Source organism: Neolamprologus multifasciatus, chromosome 10 (assembly GCF_963576455.1).
Source record: "Neolamprologus multifasciatus chromosome 10, fNeoMul1.2, whole genome shotgun sequence".
Taxonomy (NCBI): Eukaryota; Metazoa; Chordata; class Actinopteri; order Cichliformes; family Cichlidae; genus Neolamprologus; species Neolamprologus multifasciatus.
In genome coordinates, this window is record NC_140448.1 from 12417876 (window position 1) to 12432781 (window position 14906).

The 14906-nt window shown below is 41.2% G+C and overlaps 1 protein-coding gene across 3 annotated transcripts in view; it reads left to right on the top strand.

The window, feature by feature from the left end:
* Positions 1-1023: 1023 nt before the first annotated feature.
* The window catches only part of ubash3ba (ubiquitin associated and SH3 domain containing Ba), a 78188-nt gene continuing 64305 nt past the window's right edge, over positions 1024-14906 (top strand). For all 3 annotated transcript variants that reach the window (XR_014876543.1, XR_014876544.1, XM_085175534.1), the window contains exon 1: positions 1024-1885. Coding sequence is in view for 1 of the 3 variants with exons in the window: in XM_085175534.1 (XP_085031660.1) it covers positions 1758-1885 (128 nt within the window). In the remaining 2 variants the exon portion in view is untranslated. The remainder of the gene's footprint in view (positions 1886-14906) is intronic.

Sequence of the window (14906 nt, forward strand, 5' to 3'; positions counted from 1 at the left end):
TCCATGGACATGCCTCTCAAGACCATCACTGACCTACCACAAAACCGGTCGTGCTGACCGATGGTGCAGGCAGCATAGCATTTTCCACAGCTTGTCCAGACCCTTTCATGTTTGTCACCTCTTCCCATGTGTGAAGGCATAAGTGTTGTACTTTCAATTTCTGGTATTCTATGGCAAATGCCAATCAGGCTCCAAGGGGCTCAGCAGTGAGCACAGGGCCACCTAATGGACATGGGACTAACTAAGAACCCTCTCTGTTACTTCCCTGACCACATACAGTAGGTATAACTGATTTAATCCAACACTTTGATTAAAACGTTTTCCTTTTGGTTTTTGAGTAGTGTCCATCCACCAAGCAACAATCCAAAGCAAATGCTGCCCGTCAGCTTTGAGTACAGAGCGAGGAATCCAGGTAATCATAAAACATTTTTGTTATAATTCTCAAGTTTTAACTATTGTTTCAATTTATAACTATTGGGATGTATGGAAAAATATACCTACTGCTAAGTATGTGTGATGGACACGATGGGCAGTGGACTGAATAAGAAGTAAACATTTTTGTCCATTGAGCTGTATGAGACATGTCACCCTTCATTTTCAATACATGGCCACACGTGCACAAATATATAATCATAGTCATGCAGACGAGTTTAAAAATTAATGCTTCATTTCAAACACGATGGGGTACTAATTATTATCATGATTATCTATTTTTATTGCAGTTCTTTGCTCTATTTTCTCCTTTAACAGTGTACCTCACACACAGCTGAAACGCTACAGCTGTCAATATGAAGGAAAATAAAGCTACCATTAAAAAAAAGTTGTGCTATTGTCGACACAGATACATTTTAAAATGACAAAAAACATTCACTTAACTGCAGGAGGAATTCACAGATCACCGCGATCCGTAAGAGTTAGAAGTACCTCTATTTCACGTAGTAATGTAGGGCAAATTGAGCGGGTTACTGTGGCAACTGATGGTGCTCGGATCCCCTTTGCCGTGCACTGCGCATGCGGAGTAGTGTCGACACCGACTTTCGCAGACAGGAAGTGTGACCAACTTTTTCCACCATCCAGCCCTACCTCGGCTCTTTACATCACCCTTTCTCAAGTAATCTCATTACTTTCATCGCACACGTATGTAAGCAGAGGAGTGTGCTTTACTTTTAGTTTCACCCTGGTTCCGTTTATAACAGCTTTCCTGTCCTCTCACAAACAAGCGTATGCCCCTTTAACTGAGAGAGAGGGGCCGCGCAGTCAGACCTGCGACCGTTTACAGGCTGAGCCTTCCCCTCACTCCGGGATTCATTCATAAATAAGACATCGTTTCGGCGAGGAAAGGCTGACTTTCTCACTCGAGCGCACCGGATGCGAACAGCGAGCGGGAGTCAGACACTTTCGCCTCCGCGCTCGGCGAATGTGGATCGGGGGCACGGCTGACAGCGCAGAAGTGACTTTCCATGGCTGAGCCCCCTGCTGTTGAGTTCATGTGCGAGCCCGTCAGGAGGCAGCTTGACAAGCTAAGTGCGTTTAGACCAAGTCTCACCATGCTCGCTTCCCCGCACTGTTTCGTGATTTCTACGCGCTTCCTCTTCAGCCGGGGCAGCCTGCTTTAAATAGCTCGCCTCTTCCTTTCTTCTTCTGGTTTACTCTCTACACCCATCGGTCTATCTATATCTATACACACCTATTACTTCCAACAAATGACAGTACATCGGAGGAGGGGTGGACCTGACGTACCGATGGAGCAGTGAGTTATGGCAGCTAAAGAGGAACTGTATGCCAAAGTGACCCCGCGGAGACAGCGCCAGAACCGGCCGAACACCATCAAACATGGGTCCACTCTGGACGTACTGCTGTCCATGGGCTTCCCCAAGACCAGGGCGTGAGTATACGCAGCTTCACACACCGCTCACACCATTAAACACTGTAGAGCTGACCATTAGCAGCCTGTCAAAGTTTTCCTTTATCTGCCTTTCGGCGTCAACATCAGCAGCTGATCAGCAGCATCTCTGCAGCTGGAAGGAGAGGCAGCGAGTCTGCTCAGCTGTGCGTGTTTGTTGATACATATTATCGCCCGTGGGGTCTTCTCAGATGACTCCCGTAAAGAAAAATGCTACAGCAGGTTTATACAGTAGGATTTCGGCTTATCTATTGTGCCGTGAGTTACTTTTTTTCCTTTTCTTTCTGCGGTGCTGCAGAAAGTATTTAGTCCAACAATATGAACGCAAGCTACTCAATTTCAGCTAAAAAAAAGACAGCAACAATGATTTAAGCTCAAGTGTTGCCTCACCAGCAAACCCAAGTACCTCAGTGCTGCTGTGCACGCACCTGTCCGTGTGTTGTTTGGTCTTCTTCCCACTGCTAAGGTAATAAAAAAAATGACAGGAGATGTTCAGTGCTGTCTGAGGCAGTCTTTTTTTTGCTTTTGTTTTTTTTCAATGAGAAGCTGACCCCCTGGGCCTCTCCTGGATGTGCCTCTCAATACTTCTTTTCATTCATCTCTGAGCAAAGAAGTTGCCAGGAAACAAGCAGTACTGGCTTGTGATTGTAGTCTGTGGATTATGTAATTATACTGGAAAATGACAATGTGTGGTCTGCTTACTACTATTGCACCCCCACCCTCCCCCCTCCAAAAAAAAAAAAAAATCATATAAATAACACATTTTCTTATAAAAAAATGAGGGTTAATCAACAGAAGGATGCGTTTATTGAAACCAGGAAAGAAGAGAAATATAAAAAATGGATGCCCAGCTTTGTTAGTGAGTAAAGTTATGAACATTTCTGTCGCTGAGCCTTTTATTTTACTCGAGCCTGTGGGCAAAGGAGCGTTTTATCAAACATGATGTGGTTTGTGTAACCCGACATACTGAAGAGGTGTCAAATTTTAAGTTCTGCACAGAGCTCGCTTTTTACATCTCAGCCTCCTCTCGCTGCGCAAACTCCACATAATCACATAATCTGCAATCATAGTGTCTCTCATTGCTCGCTCTGCCGTTGACTCCCACATTACATATATTTCAGCAGCCTCCTCTTCTCACACAAAAGCCTTTCTGTATGTTCAGCCTCTCCCCAGGTATCAAAAGAAAGCTGAAATTACTGCCACAGCAGACAAAAATGAATTACCTGAGAGCGCCGCGATTAACGTTGAGCTCTGATGCTTGTTTTGCCATCTGGATCGTACAGATAGAAAACTGTCTGACCATTTAGAACAGGGAGTCAGAATTTAGCAGTGACAGTTGTCAGAGTTTTGCAAGTAGGCCGAAAGTGTTGAACAGTCTTTCGCTTTTGTTTAAGATGCAGCGTCTCCAAAATTAAGCCTTTTTATCGTCTGCAAAACTGGCTGAGGTCATCCCGGCTTTGATCGCTCCAGGCTGAAGCTCTCACTCGTTCTGCATAAAGAACCGATGCAGACAGAGCAACCTGTTTGCCAGGGCTCGCTTCTATTATTGATGACAGACTGATACACTTTGATTTGATTGAGGCTATTATATTCATAATGGAGCAGGATTATTAGGAGCCACTGGCTTCAAGGCTGTCTGGCCTCTCTGGCCTATTTATAATATTAGAAAACAAACATAAAATGTGTTTTGTGCACACTCCCCCTAGAAAGCCTCATGTTGTGTGAGGCTCCTTTTTTACTTATATGACTAGTGATACCAAAATATAACATGACATTGTTATATTTTTGGAGCCTAATTACATGTGTGACTGCTTGCGGTTCTTTATCCCATTTTATTTTTAGGGAATCAAATATGCACAGGTTTCACTAACCATTTTCTGGTCTTGAAATAACTGCACACAAAGCTAATTGTTTTTTTCTCTAAGTGGAACATTAAAGACGTAAAAGATGAGGCGATAACGTCGCTCTGTATCTGATCGATGTGTAAACAGGCAACTGCTTTCGGACACGCTTGTCACGTCTGCTTTATCAAGCGATAATGCAATACGTCCCAGTGTTGTCTCTGTACCACAGACAGCTTTGCAGTAACCCTCTCTAAATGAAATACTCGTGTCAGAAACGGAGAAATCCACGATTAAGACATTTTGGGGGCTGTAGTTCGATTCACTTAAAAGTTATCTGTGTTCTGCAGATGTGTTTCAAACGGTCAGAATCTACTCTGACGATCACGCCAGACATGTTGCTGTAAAATATCAAAAATAAACATCTGCTTATTAGGTTTTGTTGTCAGCTTCTCTCCCAGTTGGTATTGTGAGAGGGAGAGGTACTAATAGGAAAATCAGTTATCAGTCATGGCTCGAGCGAACAGCAGCTTCATTGTGCTGGAGTTCTTTTTTTTTTTTTTCAGGGAGTAGGGAGCATGAATCATGTACACACACGCATACACGAACACGGAGAATTGGGCTTTCTGTTTTAATTGGGCAGCGAAGGGTCTGCTGAGTCATCCAGGAACTGACTTGTGTAATCAGATAGGACATGGACGGACAGTGGTCTCTCTTTCTCTGCGATAATGGTGTTAGATGGTTGGAAGACGGTTTGGAAACTGAGCCTTACAACACAGACTTGCCATAATAAAAGACCGAGGACATGATATAGAGTTAAGCTCATTTTATTTGGATACTTGACCAAATATTTGGTATTTTAGCTTTAGATTAAGCTCATAATTAAGTAGAGTTATATGACTATGGGTAGTTTTTCTTTTCTAGAAAATAAAAATGGCAAATATAATTTTATTTTAAATAAAATCTATGCCATAGTGAGCAACGTAAAGGGGCTGGACCTATACTGAAGACAACTGGTGTATGATCACAGCATCTTTTCTATGGTAAAGAAAAGTGCTGAAACTCTCCATTATGTAGGCTCATTATTATCTAATCCCTCTGTAAAGAGAAGACTTCAAGAGAGAAAAACGTAGAGATTTCAAGGCGCAAAACACTCATCAGCCTCAAGAACAGAAAGGCCATTACAGAGCCGAAAATGGCCAAGCCGATCACTTGACTGACTTGGCCAGTCGAGCATGCATTCCACATACTGAATGCAAAAATGAAGGCAGAAGTACAAATAAACAACAGCTACACACAGCTGCAGCAAAGGCCTGCAAAGCATGACAAAGATAGAATCTGAGGTCCACAGACTCCAGACATTGTGCAAAGGATCCTCAACAAGATCTTAAACTGAGTCTTTTTACATTATAGTGTGGGGGGAGGAAGTGCGTGTAAAAATAGCTGTAAATGCAATATCTTTGTTTACCACGTCAACACCTTAAGGGTAAACAAATTCTGCACATGAAACAGAAATTTGTGTCCAAAAATATGGAGCGACTGTGAGTATCGGACTAGAACTACCGTTTTGTTTTTGAAGCTACACTGAGCCATCTTCTGGACTTTTGGTGATCTTTTGTTGTGATGTTATATCCAAGCTTCTGGCCACTTCCAGATATGGTCTGTATAATGACAGATATTTTGTAAACAATATGTTCTGTGAAATTCCTTGATAAAGCATTTGCTTGCATTACTGCCACCGTAGTTAAATATGAACTTTTGCCATGAGTTTATATCCCCAGTATTCTCCGGCCTGCTATACCTTATCAGTAAGGCAGTTACTCTGTCTTCCTTCCTCTGTCCTGACTTGGATCCTGACTTTTCTCTGACCTCCAATTATCAATAAGTGTGTAACGTCAGAGCAGTGTATTACCTGAGGCTAAATTTGACATAACTACGGTATCGGCTGACTGTACGTACCTGTGCCGATGGCAGATTTAGGTGCAGTTTTACAGCTCGTGAGAAAGTCAAGAGAGGAATTAAGCTCTTGATTTAAACAAATGATGAACTATGTTAAGAGAAACTACAAGAAACAGACAGCATGTCTGCGGCTTCTTCATGTCAGCCATGCATGAAGCACATATCTGCCTTGAAGCAGCTGTAAGGAAAAAAAAAAGTGACTGAAATAGAAACAAATTAGGATATGAGCCAGCATACTGATTCGTTAAAATGCCTTACCTCAGTGTTTATTGTGGCAGTTTGGAGCAACTGAAGCGTGAAGCTGATGACCACAATGCACCAGAACAAGAACCGCAGGAACAAAGAGAAAAGCAGGGAATTAAAAGAGTAAATAAAATATTTAGACACCCTTTTGCTCACTTTTACTTTCATGCTAACAGGATGTAGACAAATTAGAAGTGGTGAAGGCTTTTGTAATGCATTATGCAGCATGACCATTTCTCAGTCAGAAGGTCTGCGCTTCATCCCAAAAGTCACATAAACTCTCGTGCATCCAGGATTGTCACACAAAATCCAAAATCTGAAATAAAAATATATGTTATGGGGTAATCAGGTGATCGGGTGATTGGGTTTTAATAAGTGCTCAGTCTGTAGCGTATTAAAAAATATAACATCATAACTAAACACAAGTTCTAAGAAAATTGCTGCTTTTGAAAGGCTGGATCTGTCTAATATCTGGCAGTTTAGCATAATAAATGCCATAAATGTGCCCTTCATTTGTTTATTTGGCCCAAATCTGGTGTTGATTGTGAAATAGGATGCAGCCCTTCTGAGCTCCAGTATAAACCCTGACAAATGCTGACCAAAAGCCTCTGTTTTGTATTCCTTAACACGTGCAATTATCTTCAGGCACTGCCATGCCTGTTGGTTTCCGACAGTGTGTCTAAAGTGAAGAGGGCGATGGCACTGCGGTTGCTGCGCTCTAACGTATCTATGCTCAGATAGCATAATATGTGGTAAATTTGTCGTTTCTGTCTTTGTTTCTGTTCTTTCTGTCTGTAAAGGCTTTTGTTTGTTTAAGAGGAAGTCTGTGTGGGACAATGTTCCTGTACAAGCGCATCGGTTTCATAACTCCCGCCTCAACCATAGCAGCTACATGCATTAACTTTACTCCCGTGTAACATGCACCAAAGGCATCAATGAGGAACCGTTTAAGTTTAACTGAGGAAATCTTACAGCAGTCACTCAGTGTAACTCACGAGTACATCAGACATGTTAGTGGCTGCTTGCAGTAACAAACTCTGAGCTTGCATTGCAGACGGCCAAGAGGAAGTCGCCCATTTCCGGAAGTGGCTTGTGACCTTTAGAGTGTGCTCGTTTGAGGGTTGAACGGTGGCTGACGCAGGGGATTCGCACGTCTCTTCTGCATTGTAAAAGCCTTTTATACCTCTTGAGTTGCTGTACTTTTTTTCTCAGTAGACAAATGCAAAACTTTAGGAAATGTAAACAGTTAAAAGCTCTATTTAGATTAAGCTTTTATTTGTTAACCTGTCGACAGGCCAATTTTAATCTGACCTTTGAGACCTGGAAACAAAATTTTCAGGTGTAATTTAACCAGAAAAAACCCCCCAAACTAGAATAAAGATCCTGATTTCAGTTTTCAGAAAGCATCCATGTGCGTGCCAACTGCAACTCTTGAACATTTGCTGTTTTGCTTTGCTTTGCATGACACATCCGCGGACTTTTGATGAATGCTGTGCTATGCGTCACAATTTTGGCACCGAGCCTCACATATTCTTAGTGAAACATTTGCCCTGTGCACTCATTTCACTGACGTCATGGAGCACTAAAAATAGCATGCTAAAACAGCACACTTTGTTTTAGTTGTTTTAGAAGCATTTCTAATCAATTGCTCAAACGGCAAAGCTCGGCGAACACAGCGAGCGACTAAACGTTAACTTTAGTAACACAAACAGCTCACAGTTCATTAACTGGTGTCAATCTCTGACTTTCTCTGTCTGATCTTGTGGATTTGATGTGTCGATTGTGTGGAAATAATGAAGAGTAGAGGCCCATGTCACGGGCCGTACACTGCTTGCTTTGTTAGAGGGGTGATACTGAAATGTTGCTTTGATAGCTCTAAAGAAAGCTCTGAATGTACAACACCAAGAGATCAAAGTATATATAGTTATGTATTCTCTAAATTTCTTTCTTAATTTTTTTCAGTTTTGAGTTTTTGTTTTAATTCAGTTTAGTTTCCTTATTGCACTTTTAGTTTTTATTATTCGATTTAATTATTTCAAAGACACCCTGAAAAAAAAAGTGAGGTTAGGTGGGTTAGGGGCGACCGTGGTTCAGGGGGTTGGGAAGCTCATCTTGTAACCGGAAGGTTGCTGGTTCAATCACCAGCTCTCTCTGTCTTGGTCGTTGTGTCCTTGGGCAAGACCCTTCACCTGCTGCCTACTGGTGTTGGCCAGAGGGGCCGATGGCACGATATGGCAGCCTCCCTTCTGTCAGTCTGCCCCAGGGCAGCTGTAGCTACAACTGTAGCTGCCTCCACCAGTGTGTAAATGTGAGAGTGAATCAATAGTGGAATTGTAAAGCACTTTGAGGGTCTCCAAAAGCGCTATATAAATGCAATCTATTATTATTATTATTTTGCTGAAATGTAATTGCTGCAATTCAAAACCCAATGGCTGCCACGGTGCCGTTGCCTAGCCTGTAGAGGTCTGTGGCCCACCACCAAACCAGTCATGTGATGTTAGAGGCAGAATAATTTTCTACATGGCTTTTCCAGATCCTGTACATGTGCTCAGGGTGAACCTGCTCTCATCTTTGAAAAGCACAGGGTGCAAGTGGACCTGCCAATCCTGGCATTTCATGACAAATGCCAGTTGGAGTCCACGGTGCTGGGCAGTGAGGACAGGGCCCATTAGAGGACACTGAGCCCTCGGGCCACCCTCATGAAGTCTGTTTCTGATTGTATGGTCAGATACATTCACACTAGCGGTTCCTAGCAGATTGCTGCGGTCACTTCTAGTTTGCAAACACAAACACTACAAACACTCACAAGCTGAAATGCCGTAAAAACTAAAGAAAGTGTCATTAAAACTTGAAATATCATTTATCATATATAACCTGGCTTCTACACAGTATATTATGTTGAGAACCAGTTAGCTACCAATATATCATTATGTCATGTTATGTCATCATGTTGCCTAACAACCGCCTAGCAATGGCTTAAAATATCTATTGGTTGCAGTTATGCACCTACAGCACCTTATAAAAGCATCATATTGTTTTCATTTCAAGCCATTTCAACAGAACAAACAGGCCAAACAACACTGACACACGGGCATCTACTAGTAGATTAAACAGACAAGATAAAACAAATTAGCTGTAGAGGTGTTAGCAGGCAAATGTCTAAACATTAGTGTGCTTCCACTTTTTGTGCAAAGCAAATTGACCTCAAAGATGGGGCTAGTTTAATAGTGGGATTTTCAAACTTTTCAGGGGCAGAGATGGATCTCTCGATAGAAAATTTTGCAAGGACTTTTTTATAATCCTACCACAGATAGCTGGCTTAGTGTCACTAAGTCAGTAAGCATAAACAGCTACCTGACTTGTGGACCAAACTTGAGAATTAAGTGCTTTAATGCACAGACGTCAGAGCTGCAGCAGTCTTCTCATCTAACTCTAAGGAAACAAAATGCCATAAAGCATCTCTTTCAACATATACAATAAACCTACATAATGGAAATGTTAAGTCGGTAAGCGTTATTGAACGCATCAGTCTTGTTGTGTATAAGGATACTTGTAGGCAATGTATCGTGAACTATAATGATGAATCAGCTGTTCCAGCCTCATGTCTGGCGTGGGCTTACCACCCATTTGCATAGTCTGCTAGACTGGCCGAAGGGGAGCCCCTTTCCTCTCCTGATGGGGGCTTTCCTCAAGCTGCAGTCTGGTTTTAGCAGCATCAGTTCTCTCAGCCCTGTGGCTGTAATAAGTGGTAAAAAATGTGTGGCTTGTAAACAGGAAATGTTCATTTGCCTATTGAGTGAAGTCAGGAGGGGCCCCTGGGAGCATTTAACACATTTGTGTGTGTCCTAAGATGTGTTGATATGCTTCTTTTTTTAACTTCTGTTCTTCATTTGTGGTTTGCTGCTTCTTTGGAAATTTGTGTAGCTAACCTGCATGGAAAAATATCCAGTTCAGCTGTAATAAACAGTCCGCTGTATGTTTACACGTGTGAAAAACCAGAAACACTACTGTTTTAACATGCAACACAACACTTTATCTGAAGTGGGCTTAAATGTGGAAACAGGAACTAAACACAGTTGCCATGTGTGGCTGCCATGAAAAGCTGTTTTCTGTATTGCGTGCAGCCGTGGTGCATGTGCAAATTAAGTTAAAGCTCCATTCAATAATAGTCACTTTCTCTTATACGTCTGCGTGACGGAAACCATTACTAATCCAGAGTGCGTTCACTAACAAATATATATACTGGAACGACATGGAAAAACCATTTGAAACATGGAATTAATTCATGGTAAAAGAAAACGCATTGACCGCTACAGTCAAAAAGTCTTTGCCTTTTTTGGCATTTAACATTTTTAGTAAGTGAAGGCTGGAATAACTAGTTCAACTATTTTGTTTTCTGTATTTATGGCAGTGTTGTCTTTATTTATCATTCTACTCTAAAGTGGTTAAGATGCGTATATATTTTTAATGAAAAAAATAGACAATATTCTGTCTGTCAAGACTACATCTTGTCCTCACTTGGTCTTAAAATTAGTTAAATGTAACCATGTTATTTATTTAACTTGTAGATTCGCCTTTAGCACCAATCCGGTCATTAAGTCTGACGTTACTAGCCGTGTCTGGGCCTAAACTCTGCTGCAGGTCCATATATCAAACGATCACTATGGCATTACTGATCTTTAATAAAATGATCAGCATTCTGCTCTACCAGGTGTAACAATTGAGTTTAACATCCAGGCATCCATGAAAACGGAATTTATGCCATTTAACGGAGTTAGAAGTTAGCAGGAAGTTAGCTCGCTAGCTGCTATCTAAATACAATATACCATGTCCTGACTGCGGGGTTTTGGAAATAAATTAAGGCTATGTCCACATGTACCCGGGTATTTTTGAAAACGCAGATTTTTCTATGTGTTTGCACCTTTCGTCCACACGTAAACGGCGTTTTTGGTCACTGAAAACTGAGATTTTAAAAACTCCGGCCAGGGTGGATATTTTTGAAAACTCCTTTTTTGCATTTACGTGTGGACGAGAAAAACGGAGAAAACGCAGCATCAAAGGTGTGCACATTTTTTGACGTCACACTGTGCGCCACGTTATTGTTTCAGTGAAATGAATTTCTACAATACTATTACTGTTAATTGTACTCTCTGCAGTGTTTAAAAGCTTACATATACACACACAGTTACTGTCCCTCCACAGATACGACTGGGTTCTGCTTCTGTGCCCCAGCTTTGTTTACTTTTTCCCACCGAGGCTTCTAGACTTCTGATTGGCCAACATTTCTGCACGGTTAGGAATATATCGCCACCTGTTGCTTTGGCATGTTCCTAGCAGCGTTTTCCTTCATTTCTGCCTTTACTTGTGGACGGGATTATTTTTTAAAACGAAAACGGAAAATCTCCGTTTTCAGAAATACCCGTGTACGTGTGGACGTAGCCTAAGACGTACAGCTCTATTATCACTTCCAACATAAATGAAGACAGAAAACTAAACAGCAGTGACGTTTGTAGTGTTACTGAAGTTTGGCTAGCTGGTATATAATGATGTCCTACGTGACCGCTAGCGACACAGCTATGTTAGCATAATATAAACAAGCTAACTTTTTTTCCACTCGATTAAAACTTAATGTGAGTGTTCTCGGTGGTCAGGAACAAATGTAATTGCATGGCAGGATGCTGTAAAAGGACCAAACTTCAGCCAGGAGAACAACACAAAAGTCATATTAAATGCAGACTACTTTAGGCCCGGAAGTAGGATTCGTCACGTCATCACTTAACGACCAGATAACTGTATGACTGTCTCAGTCTCTCACATTATTGTGGAGGATGTTTGACCCACTCTTCTTTCCAGCGTTGCTTTAGTTCAGCTGACTCTATAACATTTTGCCATACAGACGACTTTGTGGTCGACTCAACGGCTGCGAGGTGCTAAGGTCCTTTTACTGAAAAACAAGCCGAAATCATCACACCTCCACCACTGTGCTTGACAACCAGTATGAGGTGTTTGTCCTCATTAGAAAACCTTCGAAATGTACTCTCTTTTTACCAAGACTGCATCCAAATATCTACACCGATATGATCTACATGGGTTGTGTGACGCCTAGTTCTTGTTATCAGTCATAACCACTCTGTAAAGTAGGCACTCGTCTGAGGTTGGATTATGAAATGCAAGCAGGCGTAGGTAGGTAGGAATTTGCGGTGGCGAAAGTATACATGACACCTTTAAGCATGTCTGTTGGTGTACTACGACTTCCTTGTGGTCCCGCATGTCAGTCAAAATCAGACCATGAAAGTAAGGCTTTAAAAAAGTTAAAGATATTTCTGAAAACGGCCTCACCACAGCTTGGAAATGACTGCAAGAAATACCAAGAACAACGCATACTGAAATCAGCTCATTTCTTTTTCAAAAACTATTAGAAATGTGGGAAAGTTTAATAAAGAAGGCACCGAATTTGAAAGTGGAGATTTGAAAAAAAGTATTGCTACATTTATAATTTAGTATAAGGATATTTCATTTTCAAAATGTGTAGCAGTTGATTATAATATTCCAATATGAGCTTTAAAAATTGTGGAAAGATTACCTTCTTTATTAAACTTCTGGCGAAGGAATACATCACATGCATGTGATTTCTTGCTTAATCAGTATCTTAATATAAAGATATTCTTTTCTAAGGGAACTTTGCATGGAAGAGCTCATCGTGAGAACATTGCACTTACAAGTTTTAACAAGTTCCACCAGAGGAATCACACTAGAGGTTTGAGTGTGAACACTCTGGCCACCAGTATAACGATTCCAAAGTGAGCCATCAAGCTCAATCATGAAGAAAAATGGTAGCAAAAAAAAAAAAAACACAGCACAAACCACAGTGAAACATGCTGCAACGAAGCAAGCCTGATGGTATTTAGCACGGCTTCCTCACAGGAAGAGGCTCCTCTGTTTCTCCAGGCATGAAAAAACCTGCTCGGTTACTGTTACCTACTTCAGTCGAGGACACTTTCACAAAAGACATTCGGAAATCTCAAGAATTTTATTTATGGATTTAATAAAGGAGGAAAAATCGACAAGTTTCAGACAGGCATATTTCTGAATCGGCTGTTAGCTGAAACGTATGATTTGATCAAACGCGTCAGCATCGTTTGCTTTTGATGTTTTTACTTTGAAGTGTTGCCAGAGTCGGTAACGATGTCCTTTTCACGTGGACTGATCCACGAAAAGCTGAAGCTTAAACTCCAATCTTGTGCGTTACATTTTCAAAATGCACACATACAAAAAAATCTTTTTGTTTAAAACATTGCCCTTTTTAAAAATCTGTGCCACACAGATGAATAAAACATGGCAACACCATCCTGCTTGATGTTGTGTTATTGTTTATGCATGGATTCTTCTCCTTTGAAAAGCTTTAAAAAAAAAAAGGCAGATTAAATTCAAGTGCCATTGCATCAGTTTGCTCTGTGACTCCGCACTAAGAGCATTACTATTATTTAATATCGCTAGGGTTCACTCTCATAAAATACCAAGGAGATAAGAAGCAAGAATCCAATGTTCCAGCCTGGATTGGATTTTGTGACGTCTCAGTCACATCTGCATGTAATCCCATCATGCCTTCTGAGAGAAAATCCCCTTCTTTTCCTCCTCCACACAAAACCAGGTGGAATCTTTTGAAAAGGACAACTGACTCTCTTTCTTAAACCTCCTCCTTACAGTGGTGGTGTAGTGCTGAAATAGTATAAATAATAGATTAACCATAGAATAACCAAAATTTTTGACTCTCACTGTAGCTGATATATAACTCAAGTCTTTATGTAGATCTGTGTGAGCCATCTGTTAGGATCCTGTAAGGCTTGACGCTGTCAGCGTGCACGCTGTGCTCTTTCAGTGCGCGCTGCCCCAGGGTTGGGGGATTTCGCTGTATCTAGGACCCTCTCACTGGGACAAATTTAAAAATAGCTCATTGAGTTCGAACATCAGGGCGGCACAATGAACTCTGTCCGCATCACGCTATAAATTCAGTCAAATGGTGACCATACAATGATGCAGAATACGACCCCTTGTTCAGTTTTATGGCTCATTAGAACTGCCATTAAGAGTACCAACAAGCAAAGCTCTCTTATGTGAGAATAGAGATATCATTTAGAAAAATGTGACATTATTTTGAAGGTTTTGCTTTTAGGGTTATCTGTTGCAATGAATGAGAGCTAAACAGACTCAGAGTTCTGCTTTATTTTCAAGCACCCTACAGAGCTCAAAGGAGATGGAGTTGGGTGGCTTGTAGCTGAGCTTTAAAGCTTAAATGCTACAAAGCAACATGCAGTTACTTAACATGAATTCCCTGTTGTTTAAAAATGAAACTGTCGACTTCCTTTCTTTACTCATTTATCAGGAATCCAGCTCTTACAGGCTGTAATACCAAGCATAAGATATATTCGACAAAACAGCAAAGTTTGTGCTACAGTGCACCGAAGATTTGCAGCGCGTGTGTGCTCTGAACCTTCTAAATTACCGTCTCTTGCAGATATAATCTGTGTTAGTCCTCTAAGAGCTGAAGAAACCTCCTTGTATCAGCAAATCCCTTCAGAGGCAGCCTGCAATAACAGAGCTTTTATAAAAAGATGCTAATTAGATTTTGAACACTCGAGAGTAATCATTCAATCAGCTCTCTGTTTCAGGGAAAAAAAGAAAGAAATTAGAGTATAAAATGACACAGATAAATCTTGTGGTAGGAACCGTTCATTTTATATCATTTTAGAACCAAAGGCATTATTTTATCTGTCGTTTATAGCAGATCTCGGTATCGTGACACAGGGGTTTTGTTGGCCTACATTTTTAAGCAATGAGACGAGTGATTTGAATGTGTTGTTAGCGTACTCGAGTGTGCTCGACTTCAAGTTCGACCTCAGTTAACACTAACACAGGGAGATGCATCTCCCTGAAGGTGGCCACACCTAACTGATGATAGA